At 36.4% G+C, this 19,625-nt stretch overlaps 1 protein-coding gene across 1 annotated transcript; it reads left to right on the top strand.

Moving 5' to 3' along the window:
• Positions 1–272: 272 nt before the first annotated feature.
• On the top strand, positions 273–18,848 carry LOC120630028 (hairy/enhancer-of-split related with YRPW motif protein 1-like). The gene is made up of 6 exons (XM_039899153.1): positions 273–354; positions 1,065–1,211; positions 5,158–5,276; positions 5,685–5,884; positions 8,233–8,441; positions 18,331–18,848. Exons 1-6 carry the CDS (start codon positions 273–275, stop codon positions 18,846–18,848), a joined length of 1,275 nt encoding a protein of 424 aa, XP_039755087.1.
• Positions 18,849–19,625: the final 777 nt, after the last annotated feature.

Genomic DNA, 19,625 nt, shown 5'->3' with positions numbered 1-19,625 from the left:
TAATAAATGAAACCCCTCCCTTGCGATCCCGCAATGTACTATTTACGATCATTATCTTCCTAATACTTATTAGGATGATAATGATCGTATTTTATCGTCCTATATACTTAGGTCAACGGGATCTGAAAGGCATTTGATCAACTAATCTTGTGAAATATTAAAAAGTAGCTCTCGCTACGTAACAACCGATACACTAATAGGCAGTTAAAATAAATATTTAATGGCGCCATGGATTTAAAAAACTTGTCGATTAGACTAAAACTAATGTTAAAATGAAGGTAAAATATGTGCTGTGCGATAAGCCGCCCGAGTGCGAGAAGGATATCGAAGTACCCACGTCGCAGAATCAAAGAGGTATGCTGACAACGGGCATCAAAAGATTTTCGTCAAACATGACCCCGAAAAGAAGCGACTCCCGATAAAAAATAGTACCAAAAAGCCTAGGGTCCCAGAGCAAAAGTTTTCGACTTTTAAGGATTAACCCGTTTTTTGTAGGCGTGAGAATAAACCCCAGGGTCTCGTGGCAGGTGCCTACCACCATTGTCACGGAAGGATTCTTTGTGCGCGGAATTTAAAAAGAGCTTTTGTACTTTTATGTTACACAAAATACAACTCGAGTGCTCCCATTCTGTGTTTAAATATACTTTTGATTAACTGTTGTGTTTATTTTACGCTGTGGGAAATGTGGTTACTTGGGTACTCGCCGGCTTGTTTCGAACTGGCCTGGGGCTATATTGCGTTGCTTTATTACTTGTTGCTTGAATTTATGTTAAGATTTATCCATTACCACAGATTTGTACTTGACCTTTATCGCAGCATGTAGTTACTTAACTACCCACCATCTGCACTGCGGCAGGGCATTTAAGTTACCCGTCTTCACCTACATTATTATCAGCCTAATAGAAGAGAGGTAATCACAATATCGACTCACAACGCTGCTCCAATTACAAAATAAATAGAAAAAAATAAAAAGAAAAAGAAGAAAATGAAACTGAAACTGTTCAATTTATTATCATCATCAGCTTTGACATGCCACTGCTCTGCAAATCTTATTTTTTTCATAGGAAATATGGGTTTAGAGACACCCCTCCATTGCGGGTCATCAGCATCACCACCTCAACCGATTGGTCGAACGCTGCTCATCCGAGCCGCATTGCGGTTCTTCTCAATTGCTGAGGTAGCTGCCCGTAGACCCACCGGTTTTCTCACAAGTGGGTGAAAGGGAAATTCATTCAACTTCAACCAACTGCGTTAGGGAAGGAATTAAAAGTTAAAAATATCAGTACACCGAATCGATAACTAAACACGAAATAGTAAAATTTACGTAGCGATTTAATAAAAAAATATTATTATATTTCATAAGGATATAACTTACTATCAATGCCGACCTGTTAAGTAATGTATAACCAATATGGCGGGTGGGCTTAAAAGATTTGTATCACAATTTGTGTAAAATAAGTTTATGAGGCCAATTTTCTTTTATACCGACACCAGCTCTAACGCAATGTTTGGATTGTGGACTAGACGCTGGAATTGATTAGGGGTACGACTACCATACTCCCTAACAGGTTAGCCCGCTACCATCTTGCACTACATCATCACTTACCACCACGTGATATAGCAGTCTAGGCTGATTTATAGTGCAACAAAAAAAAGACAACACTGAAAGACACAGAAACCAAATAACTTATAACCCCTCTTTTTGCGTCGGCAGTAAAAAAGGTGATATGACAGCATTTCGCACGGTTTTTAAAATAATAGCAGCATGGTGCGATTATTCGAAGCACCTTAATCCTATAAGATTTTCTATATAAATAAGTTAATCCTTGCTCTAAAGAGCTCTTGTTTTGTTCGTGATCCTATTTCTTTGAAGAGCCTTCACGTCGAGTTTGAGGCAAAAAGTGAGTGAAAATAAGTAAATTTTAATTTTGTAAAAGTCCTTTTTATATAGATAGGAATCTTTTGTATTTTTAGTAAAATCTTTGGATAAAGAATCTATCGTTCACTTTTTTTTTGTTTAAGCTTAAAGTTATTCGCATACCATTATCGAATCAACGCTGCCTCGACAACAACTTGAACTTGGTTGCCTGGAAGAGATCGCTACTAAGCGATAAGGCCGCCTTTTGTATCCTATATGAATAAACATAAATAAATAAATCAATAAATCAATTAATAAATTAATAACTTGTACAATAATGCGGGCTTTTGCGTATGCCTTTTTGCGGCATGTTTAATACTAAAGTTCTACTTAGCTTTCCCTAGATGGCGCTGGTGAACATTATTTATTAATTATCTCGCGCTATCGTTTTTCCCAATGCATATTATACGGTCATTGAGACGCCTCTAAAGTTGAAGTTCACCAATCAAATAAAGTCAATGCAAAAAAAAATAGTTTGTTTAATTTTTCAGCTTGTGGAGGGTGGACCCTAATACACGACGCCAGAGCAAAGGTGAATGGTGGGTTTAAGTGCAAACACGGCATAAAGAAAGTGCGGCATGTATAATGTACAAAATATGAAAACAGCCGAGCCCAGTTGAAAACGGGCTGCCCACTCGTCTAACACTTCTAAACACCCACAGCCCGCTCACTACTCGGCGTTGCCAACCGGGCCGATTGGCGCAGTGGGCAGCGACCCTGCTTTCTAAGTCCGTGGGTTTGATTCTGGAAAATGTATGTGTGTAACAAGAATGATTTTCTGTGTCTGGGTGTTTATATGTATATTATAAGTATTTATGTATATTATTCATAACTTATCTTAGCACCCATAACACAAGCTAACGCTTACTTTGGGGCTGGATTGCGATGTATCTGTTATTACGTTTGTTATTTACATACGTATACTCACATTACTAACGTATATATAATATATTTATATATAAGTGTAAGTATGTATGTTTATATATATATATATGTATATAAATATATATATTGCATAAATGATGCAAAGTCTCAGGGTTCAAATACCTCAATGGGTGTCCCACAAGGCTCGATTTTGGGTCCTTTTCTATTTTTAGTGTATATAAATGATCTACCGTACCATGTCAGTGGAACATGCGACATTGTATTGTTTGCAGATGATACACCTCTAATTTTTAAGACTGATAGGAGTAAAGATAACTCTGACGAAGTAAACCGTGTTATGTCGCATGTGTCGCACTGGTTTACAGTTAACAACTTACTTTTAAATGCAAAAAAAACAAAGTGTGTCGAATTTATCTTACCAAATGTAAAGAAAATTGATAAAAATATAATGATAAATGGTGAATCACTAAAAATAGAGACTTCCACAGTTTTTCTGGGCGTGACCTTGGATAATAAGCTACAGTGGGGTGCCCATATAGATTCACTAGCGGGTAAACTAAGCTCGGCTGCCTACGCAGTCAGAAAAATTAGACAGATTACTGACGTTGAAATAGCTAGGCTAGTTTATTTTGTGTACTTTCATAGTGTTATGTCCTATGGAATCTTGTTATGGGGTAAAGCAGCTGATATCGAAACTATATTTATATTGCAGAAAAGAGCTGTACGGTCAATATATAAACTAAAATCACGCGAATCCCTCCGTGAGAAGTTTAAAGAAATAGGCATACTTACTGTAGCTTCACAATATATTTATAACAATATAGTATTTGTAAGACAACATATTAGTCTTTATAAACAAAAAGTGGACATATACAGTCGACTTACAAGAAATGGTCATAAATTAGTGTCATCTGCATATCGTCTGCGTAAGGTACAGGGATCATTTGTGGGATTGAGTATACGCTTTTATAATATGATTCCTAAGGTGATTTTGGACCTGCCAATGCACAAGTTTAAAGAATTTGTTAAAACACATTTATTAGAGCGAGGTTACTATACAATTGATGAATTTTTTAATGACAAGGTTGCTTGGAAGCATCCGGCTCCGCTTTCAGCTCTCACAAGATAGAAAAATGAATGTTAAAATACAAAATGTAAATTGTTGATGTTGGAAAAGGGCAACTGCTGAGTTTCTTGCCGGCTTCTTCTCGGTAGAATCTGCCTTCCGAACCGGTGGTAGAATCACTACAAACAGACAGACTTGACGTTTCAAAAGTGCTTATATTAGGCCTACTTGAAATAAATGAATTTTGAATTTTGAATTTTGAATTTTGAATTTTGAATTTTGAATTTTGAATTTTTGAATTTTATAATATAAATATATATGTTTATCACCTCACATCAACGCTAGACAGGAAACCGGTGGTTTTTGGGCATCGATATATACAACGGGTAAATAAAAACCAAAACTTTACTTCACATGCTTTAAGGGGAACATTATGTATTGTCTCTGAGACTTATCTGTAAACCGAAAACCTAATAGATTTTAAGTAAACCACTTCAATCGTTTTTACTGAACGAAATCACATACAAATCACATAAAATTATGCATTCTAATGTAAAATTTGGACGAAAAACATGACGTACGAATGGATGCGTGCGTGTGTTTTTGAAGAACGTATGCAAGTTCCTTTTTCTTTACTTTTGTTTGGCAGTTTTACTTTCAGAATATAACTATGAATATTTATCCGTCTAGCGGTCGTTCTGGTTGACATGATGTGATAGATTTAAAAGATGTTTGCCCCGGCGCGGCGTGCTCAAACAAACTTTATATTTAACTCTTCAGATAAGGTTCCCTCCAGTATTACGGAAAATTAATCAAAGTGCTTAGAATTAAATTTCACAATACCCAGTAAGCGTGACACATCTCCACATCCCTGAGCCTTTGCACAAACAATAGCCTTCGTTCAATGAAATTGCGTTTCCTAATTGACGCCGCTTCCCACCGTGTGTCGGACACGCGGCCTTTTCAAAAATATTAAAATAAAAAAACACCCTTTTATCACCCCTAACTATATAAAAATACCAGCTATATTCCTGTGATTGGCTTTAGAAATAATGCATTAAACGTTGTCAACCCTATTTGATCTTACATTGCAGTCGAAACAAATCCAATCGCTATGACTATAAAGGTTAAAATCGCAGCGCTGGAGTGAAATAACAAAATTGTTTGCATATAAATAAAACAAAGTTATGCTGCAGTCGATAACACGTTAGTGCTTAGTGATAAGGTTTTATTTAGCTTGTTATGTGGTAACTTTATGTTGGTCGGATGTAAAGCATGGTCGCCACAGGGCTGGGAGGCGGTCGGATGGCCAGGCACGCGGCAGCACACTCCGCGGCCGGCGGTCGACGCGCGCGCACGTGTGCATGTGTGTCCCGCATGCGTACTTACTGCGTTCAACAAGTTCCTGTAATTTCTAAGACGTTTTGACACTTGTTTCTTAATTGATTATTTGAATAGAATTTTAATTACGATTGATTCCGGAAAATTAGTGTAAAAATAGTTTTTCTGACAATACTACAAACATTTTCAAAAATATTAGATTTTGAACGGTGTGGTGTGCCTAAAGTGGAAACTCAATTTTTTCCCAAAACAGTTTTGTGTTTAATCAGTGACATTTCCAAAAAAGTTAAACATAGCCACTTTTTCTGAAAAGAGTATCACGAAAAGATTTTTGTTTACTTTTAAATAAAACTATAATTATATTGTGCAGTCAATGACATTTTAAAAGTGCAAAGAAAAAACTAAAACGTTTAACCTAAACTTAACGAAAACCAAACCAAATAACGAAACTTTGGTACTAGTAATTTTATATAGTTATTACAAATGATGGAGTATCAGAGGCACATGGAGCCCAGCGCTCACCAGCAGCCCCAACCCCAAGGACCCCAGTGGGCCCCGCAGTACGGCTGGGGTCCCCCAGTACCCCCTACGACGGCGCCCGCGCAAAGAAACAAACGGACACACTCAGAAAGCGAAGACGACGCCTTCTCAGAGGAGAGCAGTAAGGATGCGCAGTGAGTATATTTTATTTTGAAAAATCTTATTATACTTTACTGTAAACAATAATGTACATTCAGTTTTATATCCCCGATATCCACAGAAAAATATATTCAGTTTAAAAACATAAAAATAAGCCAATTATGTACTGTAAAATAATCATTTCTTCTGTTTATCTGTTTTATACATACGTATAAGAAAAGACTTGGACGCAGCTAGTAAAAATTTTATTGCCACTAATTTATGTACTAGCTTACAACTCTATGTGAGCAATAAACAACGCGTTAATAAGCTACTAAGTAAGACTTACAATGATTTTGCTTCAATTTAGAACACAAGCTAAAATGGAACCATTTATTTCAAAAATATAAAATATATTTAGATATGAAGGAGATCCTAATAAGAAAAAATAATGTACCTATGGAATTTAGTGGCTCGAACCTTTTATGTAGACGATAAAAACTAATATGTTTAAACTGGTCGTAGACAATGGCTACGCCGTAGCTCGTCTACGAACGTGTGCTGAATACGTTGTCAATACTCCTCATTATATTAATCGTTTGTCTGCCTATATCTTCTAATAAACCATTTAAAAAAAAATTCAATTGTAATTCTAAATACACTTACCAACTGCATCGCATCCCTTGCTCTGGCTTTTACTTCATACGCTCGGCTACTATGGACCTTCCTTAAAACTGGGACTAACAAAAATTGTTTTCAAATCTTACTGGAAGTTCCAGAGATTACCGCGTCTAAATCAAACAAACTTAAGCTTATTATTAGAATAATAACTTATAATAAAATAAGTTCCGTTCACGTGTAAATCTCGACCAATCTAGGCATCTAAATATAACGTACTAGCGTGTCCAGCCCGCTTCGCCGGGCTAGATTTTACTTTATTTCATTTAAACAATAAACTTACGTCATAAAATTTTTAATTTAAGTCTCATAATATATTAAATCATTTATTTCTCTCCGTATTCATTCTCTTCTATTCTCTTCTCGAGCGGGCGAAGATCATTACCTACACCCATTTACACCCAACAATAGAATATCATCATAGTAAATAAAAGCTGTATTTGAAAGTTTGACAATTTGAGTTCACCAAACTTTACAGGATTACTCGCCAGGTGAATCCGGAGATTCCCTGAAAGTTTCATTGAAATCGGTCCAGCTGTTTCGGAGCCTATACGTTTAGGAACATACCCACACACTTTATCTTTTATATATTATAGATTCTTACTTAACTATAGTCGTTGAGACATAAATTCGTAATTCAATTTACTTTCTTTTATACTAACTTATTATCTTTCTACAAATAACAATGAGTGAATGCTTTCAAATTTCATTAATATAAAATCAGAATGAAATATTATTGAGAAAATATGGTAAAGGTAACCTTTAGAAGAGAATCCTTTGACCTCAGCCGTCTTTTTAAAACATCTTTTGACTTTTTTAGATTTGTCACGACCGTAATAATACAACCTGATGTTTTTAATCTTCATCAATACTCAACACGCACATAACTTAGAAAAGTTAGAGGTGCGTGCTACGATTCAAACTCTGCCCACCGAAAGTGAAGCCGAAGTCCTATCCACTGGAGTATCACCGCTCCATCATCATAATCAAATATCAACTTATTACCGGCCCAGTACAGGGCACGGGTCTCTGCCCACAATGAAGTTAGGCCGTAATCCACCACGCTAGCCCAGTTGACCCATTGGTTGACTGAACCCGCTTTGGAGGCACGAGTCGGATCTCTTCTCTCAATCTCTCTCTCCTATGAGAGATAAAGCCTGTGCCCAGCAGTGAGACGTTACTAGTTTGATGATGATGATTTAGCATGTAACTGTAAGGAAGTGAAGACAGGAGGCGGCGGGCAGCTATTGGGCTAGCTACTCTCTCCATATCTACTACCACTGTCAAAAAGTTCAAAGTTTATATAAAACGTAAGCTTACAAAAATATCCTATCGTAATGTTAAGGATTACTTAAACGACAAAAAAGCTTGGGTGTGATTGCTTTAACTTTACTGTAAGATGGTGATAACAAAAAAATACCCGGCTAAGCTTTTTGTGGGCTCTTCTTAGACCAGGGCGCATTTGGAACCTTCGTAACTTTAGGTTTAAGTTGGCGATAAAGTTACCTTTACAATTATGTAAACATAATGTATGAAGGCTTCATAAGTGCCTGTGATATGCCTACATGAATAAAGAATTTGAATTTAGAATTTATACAAGCCTCACTACTGTCTGAAGGGGGGTTCAAGCTGTCTTGAACCAAAATAAGGGAAGTGAGGGCACTAGAGACAGGGACATATACACCTAACCGATTATTTGTACTGACAGTAGATTATCTATGACCAGGTCCCCAGGCGGTGACTCCTGCCAGCTCATGACGCGCAAGCGACGACGTGGCGTCATCGAGAAGAAGCGGAGAGATCGCATCAACACCTCCCTCACTGAGCTCAAGAGGCTGGTACCCGCAGCCTGCGAAAAACAAGGCAGCGCGAAGCTGGAAAAGGCTGAGATACTACAGCTCACGGTTGACCATCTCAAGATGCTGCACTCTAAAGGTATTTTTTTTATTTTATTTAGTTCGCAAAACTTACAATCAACTGGTTACTCTAATATAAACTATAGGACTATTTTTCATGTGTATACAATTGTGCCTTCTCGATGCGAACATAGCATGCAAATCCGTTGGGTACATAAGGCTGCTGCAAACAGCTAAAAAAACAAATTTAGAATAGTATAAAAAAAACTAAGAAAAGAAAAACAAAAATTTGTGGAAATAAAATTACTTAAGCAATAACCTTTTTCTTAACTTAAGCTTAACACTAGGTATGTTATCGCTGTAGATATCTATACTATCAAGAAAACAATTTTCGAGAAATTGCATTCGATACATAGGACTATGTTGGCCAAGATTAGTTCTGGTTTTTGGCAAGCAAAAAGTCTTACGGTTTTGGAGGCGGCTACTTTCACGTGGAACTACGAATTTTAATATACATCTATATCTACCAATGGCAACTGATTCAACTGATTCTTTCACAAAACTGATGCTATCAGTGCTCGAAACATGGAAACAAGTGAGAAATAACGCAGCGTTAACTCGGAGAAGGCTGATTACTTATTGTCCTACGGTCAACCGTCTCTAAATTTACCCTAAAGGTAATTTATCTGTAAAGAGATAAACAAATAAATATACTACGACAATATACACATCGCTATCTAGCCCCAAAGTAAGCGTAGCTTGTGCTATGAATACTAAGATTACTGATGAAGTTTTTTTTTTTATGAATAATATACATAAATACTTATACTATACAGATAAATACCCAGAAGCTAAAAAAACATTATGGTCATCACACAAACATTTTCCAGCTGTGGGAATCGAACCTGCGGCCTTGGACTCAGAAAGCAGGGTCGCTGCCCACTGCGCCAATCGCCTATCAAAATTTCCGTTACATGTAAAATACAATGCAATGCTAAACTGAAAAATGCTGTCGACCGGTCGGTCGACCTTATCATCAAGCTAAACTCTAAAGGAAATATATCTATATCTATCTATAAGTTAACGATAAAATAGACGAGCAAGATAAGTTTCCGCGTCATGTGCTAAAAGGCTGTGCTATACTGGAGAATGCTTCGTTATTTCACCATTCCAAGATGCTGTACTCTAAAGGCAGATTACCTTCCTATGCAGCGGTTTAATTTTATTTTGAAATTACAAAATAATATAAACTGATGATAAAAAGAGTAAGCTTTTGTTTATTTATTCTTCATTTAAAAAAATCTCTGTCATGATTATTAAAACTTCTCTTGTAGGTATAATTCAATACTATCTAACCGTTAGCACTGCATTTATCCTGTCATTTGTACCTTTACAAGAAAGAATTCATTTCCGTTTCCTTCGAATTAACAAAGATGCCGTTACGGTTACGCAAAAAGTCGTCAAAATGCTAAAAAGCAAAAGTATTTTACCGTTCGCTTTTCCATTTACCGCTTTCCGGTTTCGTAAAAAATAACTGTTCCTGATAAAAAAAGATTACCTACAGTGGTTTAAATTTTTTTCTGTTTTATTACTCTTAAGTTAGCCCTTGACTGCAATCTCACCTAATGCTAAGTGATTATGCAGTCTAAAATTGGAGCGAGCTAACCTGTTAGGGAGTATGGTAGCCATACCTCTAATCGGTTTCCACTCGACATCGTACCGGAACACCATATCGTTTAGCGGCACGTCTTTGTCGGTAGGGTGGTAACTAGCCACGACCTAAGCCTCCCACCAGACCAGACCAGAGAAAATTCAGACATTATATATTCGAACCCGGGACCTCCTACTTAAATTCACAGCGCTCACCGTTGCGCCAGGGAGGTCGCCGGTTTTATATAACTGATAGTTAATTTAATAAACATACTTGATAGCAGTGGCGGTACTACCATACAAGCCGAAAAGCCGGGCTTGCGTTACAATAAATATCTCTTTTAAATTTTTCTCGACTATTCCGAAATGAAATTAACAGAAACTTCTTTATCCTAATTCGCGTGCTGACCCTAACCGTAGTGTTTTTAAAAGATTTGTTGATATGGTTTGTCATTTAGCACAGCAAGAATGGGGAGTTAGAGATCATGACGAGTTAAATTTGTCCTGTAGGTAACTGGACTAACCCTAGGAACGCCACTGCTTGATAGTTCGCTTACCTAAAATCATTAGACGATTGGTAAGACTAAGCAGGTAAATAACTTAATATCAAAATCTAGACCAATTAAAAAATGTATCGTGAACTGTATTTCAAATGTAAATATTTCAATAGGAAATTATTTTTAATTATTCATTTAATCTCGTATCAAACATGCTTGTTATTCCGTGTAGGTCTTATGTTAGTTTTGGCCCACATGTGCGCCAAAACTGCCACGCAAAGATCGGCAGCAAATCGCACACAAGGGTCGTTATCATCTTATCAATGTGTCACAGAGCCGTTCCCACGCTCTTTCCGGGCTCGACAGGTGGTAATCGCAAAGCGGAAATGCAATTGTATTACAAACCTTAAATTTAGGAAATTAGAGTTTAAATTGAAATGACTATATTTTCATAAAGTTAGTTGGTGAGTAATGGATACCATATCCATTACACACCAACTAACTTTATGGTATATAGGTTGGAACCGGGGCTTTTTTGCCATCGGTGTAATAAGTAAATATTACAGTACAAATGTAAGGTGCGTATATTAAACTAAGTATCTAATCATATTGAAATAGGACATTATAAATCTATACTAACATTATAGAGTGTTAGTTGTTGCTTGTTTATTCTTAGTTTACGCCTTAACTAATCAACCAAGGACGATTCCCACGTTATTTGTAAAAACCCGTAATAAACGCGGATGGAGAACGCGGACAGCAACTAGCTAGTTTTATATTTTATGTAGAAGTAGTAATAGTTGAGTGTAAGGTATCATTGCTGTGTTATTTAACGAAAGTTAAACGTATTTTTTAACAGTTTTTATTGGAGCTTTAGTGGCCGCGAAAATGATTGGTGATACATTAATTACTGACCAAATATCATGTAGTATAATTATACTACATGATATTTGGTCAGTACCTAATTGAAGTAATCATTATTATCTACAAAAAAGTCCGATAGTAAATAATGATATTAATCTTTATCCAATTAATAGTTTTATAATTTTATTAACGTACAAAATATTAATTGGACAATAAATATAATAAAATAATAAATAAAAAAATGACAACCATATCAACAAATCTTTTAAAAACACTACGGTTAGGGTCAGCACGCGAATTAGGATAAAGAAGTTTCTGTTAATTTCATTTCGGAATAGTCGAGAAAAATTTAAAAGAGATATTTATTGGATTGTTTAGAAGTTACGACGGGTATAGAAATGCTAAAAGCAAGAAAAATTCCGCGTACATAGCCGCGTATATATAGTTTGGTACTAAAACTGGTCCTGAGGTGGCGCTGCAGTTAGGTTCTAGGTTTTTTTTTAAGATATTAAAACCTGTAAAAACCGATTTTGTGCAGACGAATTTGCGCGGGTGGGCGATTTTAAAATGAAATATCAATTACTAAAACACGAAACGGAATTGCATAATTAATAAAGCACAGTCACTTCCGGTGTCAGCGGCGACCGCGAGTCAAACCACAGGGCGTGCTGGTGAGATTGCAGCAATTTCACCACAGGTCGTCGACCGCAGAGAGGAAGAGTCAGGAGTTTAGACCACGCTATAATTACTCTTCAAATTATGTGGTTTACGGTTTGTTAAATAACTACTTTTTAGGGTTCAGTATCCAAAGGGGTGCAAAACACGAACATAATACTAGCAGCCGCTGTCTATACGTTCTTCCGTCTATCCGCCTGTCACAGGAGGCTGTAGCTTTCACGGTAATAGATAGCCAGTTGTAATTTTATCCTATATGCCATAGCAACACGTGTGAACATTTAAATAAATTCTATTATCACTGTCAAAGAAATACCAATAAAAATATCTTATAACCGGCATCTATATAACATTACCTATGACTGTTGTATGGGAGCCCCCTTAAATATTTTGTTTATTCTTTTTTTTTATTGTCACAGTGGCACTGTAAAAAAAATTCAACGGTATAACTATCACGGTTCATGAGATACAGCCCGGTGACAGACGGATGTACAGTGGTAGTATTAGGGCTCCGTTTTACCCTTTGGGTACGGAACCACAGCAGCAATTGATCCCCAAGAAGTATGAGATAATTAAATCGTCGCTTCGTCGTCGTTCTTCATAGTAAAAAAAGAAATACTAAAAAGGTTTTGTACTCCAAGGGACGTTTGGTAGGAAAAGGTAAGGACCCTTCAATGCACAAATATTACTCGCACTAAGCTGGTATTAGTATACTTATTTATTTATTAAAAGCACTAACAACATTCATATTACACGTTTTTAAATATAACACACACACACGAAAACATGGACTGAAAGCGTCATGTAAACTTAGTTTGACAAAAATTCAACTCACCGATAACTTATAAGTTACATATACTTTATACGTTGTTTACACCATGATATAGTCCACCAATCCGCAGTGGGCTGGCATGGTGGATAACGGTCTTATGTGGGGGGAGACCCGTGCCCTGTAGTGGGCCTTTAATGATATGATGATGATGATGAGTCACATAGTTATTTAAATAAATAAATATACTACGAAAACACACACACCGTCATCTAGCCCCAAAGTAAGCGTAGCTTGTTTTATGGGTACTAAGATGGCTGATGAATGTATATATATATATATATATATTTTATGAATATAATACACATAAGTACTTATAATATACATTTATATTCATCACACAAACATTCTCCAGTTGTGGGAATCGAGCCCACGACCTTGGCCTCAGAAAGCAGAGTCGCTGCCCACTGCGCCACTCGGCCGTCATTTTCCGACGTTATTTTCCAAGTAACTTAAACATAGGTAATATTTGGAATAAAATACACAAACCCACAAAAACTAGTCAATGAAATGCCTTAATCGATTAAGCTTAACCGCAAATGTTTTCACAATAGCAGTCTATTAAGTATTTAAAACCGCATCAAAACTATTACCTCCGGTCACAATAGCGCCATGTTTACCCGTCCAGGTAGAGAGGGTAGCGCGGCACAGACGGACACGCACCTGGCGCTAGAAAAAGTCACAAACAGGAAGTGGCCGATAGCCGCGCTTAGCTAGTGATATGCGATCTGGCTTTTTGTCCCTGTTTACTTCTGTTTCGGTAATTTTTCTCATGTCTATTTTTATTAAAAAAAAATACTATATAATTTAAGTGAAAATACTGAAAACCATTGGTTTCATTGATGGCTTAGGGGTACAGGATTTAATATAACTGCCATAACAATATCTTAAAACACATTCACTGCAGCAGGGTTACTACAACAACAACAACAACAATTGATGAATTCCTTATCAACAAGGTTGTTTCATCTCTCACAAACTAGGAAAATGATTGCAAATTGTTAACGTTGGAGAGCTGTTCAGCTTCTTGCCGGCTTCTTCTCAGTAGAGTCTGCCTTCCGAACCGGTGTTACGAGTCACTACAAGCAGGCAAACTTGACGATTCAAAAGTGCTTATAGATATAAATATTGTACTTAATAAAAGAATTTTGAATCAGAATTTTGATCTAATACTCAAACGAAATCGCTTTAGCAAACGAGAAACAATATTAAATAAAGACTGAACAATTAATAAAATCAGTAAATCATTAAGCGGCATTCAATACATAAGTAACCAGTGTTTTATCCAGTGACCCCAGTAAGTCCGAGCTCAGCAAATAGGGGTGCGTGGGAACCGAGCTCGCTACCATATCTCACTCGGTAGCTGCCCTACGGAGGGCCAAAGTATAGCCCTCCGAGCAAAATATCCCAGGATTATATTAAAGTCGTAGGCTGAATTGAACTTCTGTAACTAAATTTAGTTTTTCGGAAATTATCATGATAAAACAAACATTCTCAGTACATTAATGTCCCACTGCATTTCAGAGCATCGAGATTTTTAAATGTATTATTTAATGTGTTTTCATATTATATGTAAAGTTAACTAAAATGTGTAAAACTTATCTACGCATAACATAACCGAAACATATAGTTATATATCATAAATATTATCAACCCTTAATCGGCCCACTACTGGGCACGAGTCTTCTCTTAGAATGAGTTAAGGCCGTAGTCAGATTGATAAAAGTACAAAAGCTCAATTCAAATAATAATATCGATATCGTGTAACAATATATCTCTACGTATCTTTATTTGGAAAGAGAGAGATGCTGGCGATCCTACCTATTTTATCTATATTAAGTACTAGCTGTTGCCCGCGACTTCGTCTGCGTTTGATTTTGTTTTTAAAGTATTCCGTATCGCTAAGCCTTAAATGAGTATAGTAGTATATAAAAATATATATAACATGTGACTGTCAATTAATTATAGACAAATAAATTGCAATAAAATAAAATTGCGAATTTAATTTAATTGAAAATATAAGCTATCCTATCTCTTAAGTTTGACCAGACTGCTCACGGTGTGCCAATTTAATTTAAAATCGGTTAAGTATTTTAGGAGTCTATCGCAGACAAACATCGTGACAGGAGATTTATATATATTAAGACTAGTTGTAGGCCGCGTTCTTCATCCACGTTATTTACAGTTTTTTTCAGTTCTCGTGGAAACCGTTTTGGATTAAAAAGTAATCTATTATAATACTTTCCATCTTTTCAACTATCTCTGTGCTAAAAATCAAATCCATTGGTTGATGAGTTAGTTCAAATAAACAAACAAGCAGACTTTCGCATTTATAATATTAAGTATGGATATCCGAATCAATTTAAGTAATTCTTTACACTTATACTAAACCAGCCTCTTTCATAAAGAGATTGCAAAAGACACGTACAAAATACCCAACACTAAGCCATTCGACTAGTATTCAAAAAAAAAAAAAAAAGACATAATCTACATTCGCATCCCCCTATCACGCGTGTATTGTAAGCGGTGACAAGCGGAAATAAGACGGAATCTACTTCCACCCGAACATGGATCCAAAAGGGTTGCGCCCCACCTGTACACAAAAAAAAGACGAGAAAAAATGACGCCCAGTCCAAAAAAAGGAAGGGAGCCAAGACAATGATTCAGTTAGACTACTGCTTGAAATATCCTGTAGTAGTTTCCTTTGAACATTTTTATAATTAAAGTAATGTATGAATTCAAATAGCGGCGATAGACTAGTGATTTTTACTTCGGCACATTGTAGAGGGACCGAGTTCCCCGAAACGTAACTCTCAGTTGTAACCAACGAAATACCATTTGCTTTACGATAAAGGTAAACATCGTGAAGAAATCTGACTCCACTGTGTTTCTAAGGTATGTGAAGTCTACAAATCCCCACTTGACCAGCGTGTTGGATTCCGGTCAAAACCCTACTCATTGTAAGTGCAGATCTGTAGTAGGCCGATGACGAATTTATAATGATTATGTTGAATTCAGACGGTTGTTCTAGTGTTTAGCATTAAGAAGTAGGAATTAAGTTATCTTTCATCATAAAAAAATCGTTTATTTCGTTTCTTACATTACAAATGAAACATGTAGTGGAGACCTCCTAGTAAGCATCAAATACCTGTGTCAGAAGGCCTCACATAGCAAACACAAGATTAAATAAAAAACAAAACGATTGTGTAGTGTGATTGGTTGTGTTTTCATGATATAATGTAATAGAATCATGAATACAATTATCATGTAACACACAAGCTGTTTTATTGAACTTAATTTATTTGGTGGCAATTTTTTTTATTACAAATTCTGTGCAATAATGTTTTAAAATATTTAACGAAGTCCTACTACATATTCAGTAGTTAATTGACAGAAACTGTTTTTTTTTACGGTCTGTCATTTAATAGGTGCTGTCAGTTGACAACTAATTCCGACGTTATGCCAGTTTCATTAATAAGGCTCTAAGAGTTACTAGATTCACCCATAAAAACCTTTTTTTTTTTTTTATTTGGAAAACAAACAGCTATAAATAAATTGTTACCATGGATAAACTTAATTATAGATCTTACACAAGCCAATAAAGTTTTCACTATTAATTAAAATTATCATAATGATACGGGAGTTTGGTTTAATTATATCTAAGTAACCTATACTAAGTAATACTAGTTACAATAAGTTAATAACGCAAAAAAGATTGCTCATTTACAAAAAGTTAATCTAAGAAAGAAAAAACACACATTCAAGTGCATTTTTTGATAGCAGATACAAACTCTCCATACTTATAATAAAATTGGTCTATATGTTGATACTTATTATTGTAAATATCACATGGTCTTATAATATGTTCTTATAATTTATAAAAAAATGTGGACGTATTTCTTCACATATACCAACATCATTTCTTTTTCCGAGTAATAAAGCGTACCACAGTTCTTCATAATGCGATAATGTTATGCAATCTGGATGTCCTTCATTTCCCCCGTTTACAAGTCTCAGTCGTCTTGTCCCGCTGGCCCACTGCCGCCGTAGTAAGACGCGTAGTACGCACCGCAACCCCTCGACATAAACCTTAGCGGATTCTGTTATTAAGCTTTTTCCCCACGGAAGAGCACCGGAAACACGGGGTTCTGATTAGGGCTGTCAACTTTCACTTTATTTATAACTAGCTAATCCGCCCGGTTTCGTGCGGATGAAATTTAATATACTGTATATTTGCATATTAATCTGTAGCCCGCGACGCCGCTTGTTTTGGTGTTTTTAAAATACCGCAGAGGTCTTTGGTTTTCTAAGGATTCTTTACTCATTTTCACTTATCTTCTTTGACTTAGCTTTATTCCCCTATGTGAGGTCCGCTTTCCGGCCTACTTTGTCCGGTCTTGAGCATCCGATTTTTTGACTCTATATGCTCTCAAATCTGTGTTCGACTGGCCGTTTTCTTGAACGTCCAATAGTTTTAGGTCCTGCTGACTACCGTTTTTCGTTTATATCTCTGCTTTGTCCACCTCAACAGTTTGAGATTAATATACAATACAAGTCGATTGTATTGTAAAATTATCATGAAAATTTCAATTAAACCAGAAATTAACATGAAGTTGGTAACCCTGAATCCCGTTAATAAATTCTATCTCTTTTGCACATTCTTTACATCGCCATCCATCTCTTTCTAATTGTAGCATAAGAATTTAAGGGAGGGTAAAGTTGAATGGAGCTTTCTTGTTTTCTTCATTCTCGAATATTCTTTATACTCACGCGCTTTACATTTATTGTACGCATCTGCATCAGAGACAGGTTATTTTTGTCTTTTAAGTTAAATTTAACCCTTCTTCTGTACTCCCTTACACTTTCGTTATGTGCAGCTGGGGGTCAAAATGACTATAGAGCTACTATTGTGAAAGTGAAATTATAACTTAAATAATTGCATGCAACCGCTGCACACTTTCAAAACGTAAAAGAAATTGATAACTTGCACACCCATATCTCAGTTCAATTATAATTTGTAATAGGGTGCGACAATGACAATTACAATTGATAAAATCATTGTTATTATGCATTCATTTCTTATGTTTAACGTATATCTTTCATTCAAGCAATATTCTCTGTACTCCAGGATCATGGTCATCAAACATGATTTTTTTGTTATATTGCGTCACTCCAACTGTTCCAATTCATTTTGATGGCGAATATATATTTTTAATATTTTTTTAGTACTTGAGGTATAGGTATATATTCTGTAATAATTATTACAATTGAATTTAATATTTTTTAAAACTCTTTATTGCACAAAAAAAATAAACGGTTTACATAAGGCGGACTTAATGTTCAAAAAATTCTACCGACCTTTGGACGTGCGAGAAAAACGAGTGTTGTTTTAGGTCCACTTGATGTAAATAATTATAGTTATTTAATCAACTAACGAAATACGATTGTTTCAGGTCTCGACACGTACGCCTACGACCCTCAGCGCTACGCGATGGACTACCACAGCATCGGCTTCAGAGAATGCGCCGCGGAAGTTGCTCGGTACCTCGTCAGCTGCGAGGGCTTGGACATCCAAGACCCGCTGCGATTGCGCCTGATGAGCCACCTGCAATGCTTCGCTGCGCAGAGGGAGCTCGCGTCCAAGTCCAACTGGGGGTACCCGCAGTACCCTGCAGTACCGCAGTCAATACCCCAAACTCAGCACGGGTATACAGAGTTAAGGGACCCCGCCGTATCCACTGCTGTGTCTACGGTAGCGCCTTCGATAGCCGCACCTTTGTCAGCACCTCCAGCCTACACCCATTATCCTCCCGCGCCCCCGGGGCCTCCCGGGCCATCAGCACCACCCGGACACCCTGCCCCTCCTGCTCCTCACTACCCAGCTCCGTATCCTCACCACCCACCTCACCATCAGTACTCGCAAAATAGCTCGAAGCCATATAGGCCTTGGGGTGCTGAGTTAGCATATTAATCTGGTCAAGAGTTTTTATGCGCTGGTAGGAATTATAAGTAAAACTATTTAGGCTTACCCTTTGGCCCTTGGTGGTTTGGCTTTTTCTATAATTTCAAAAAGAACAAAGTCAGAAATACCTTAGACATTTTTAAAATGTCAAGTATGTCTATCTGTTTTGTATTATACCACAACACAGGCTTGGAAAGCAGATTCTACCGACGTGAAAGTCATTTCTAGTCTACAGTTTATTATACATACTGTACGTTTTTCACGCTTCTAGGTTCGACTTGGCATCTTATATCATTCTGCAGCAAATGGCCAAAAAAATGATTCTCATATTTATAATTCTTACCAGTTCAATAATATGTACGTTGTTGTAGATCTCAGAGTTTAATTTAATAAAATACCTACACTTATATTTCAAGACTGTTACAATTAGATATTAAATATTTATACAAATAAGCTGTGTGATACCAATATAGTATATAAAATTAGTTTATATTTACCTAATGTAATCATTTTGGGACCAAAAACCAAGCTTTAATGTTTAAAATAGAATGTACCTAAGGATAAAGCCAGAAATGGGACGAAAGCTAGAATAATCCACTTACAACGCCAACTAGGAAACACAAATAAGTCGTTGCTCTTAAGGCGATGCGCAAACGTGGACTACGTTCAGTAAATATTTCATTTTAACCAGTGAACATTTCATTCTCATTCCGTGCGCATTAAGAAAATAGTTATCGGTGTAACAGTTGTAAAAGTCGCTAACAACAATTTCGTTCGAACCGCTAT

This window comes from Pararge aegeria, chromosome 2, assembly GCF_905163445.1.
Source record: "Pararge aegeria chromosome 2, ilParAegt1.1, whole genome shotgun sequence".
NCBI lineage: Eukaryota > Metazoa > Arthropoda > Insecta > Lepidoptera > Nymphalidae > Pararge > Pararge aegeria.
This window is presented reverse-complemented; position numbering and strand designations above follow the sequence as displayed.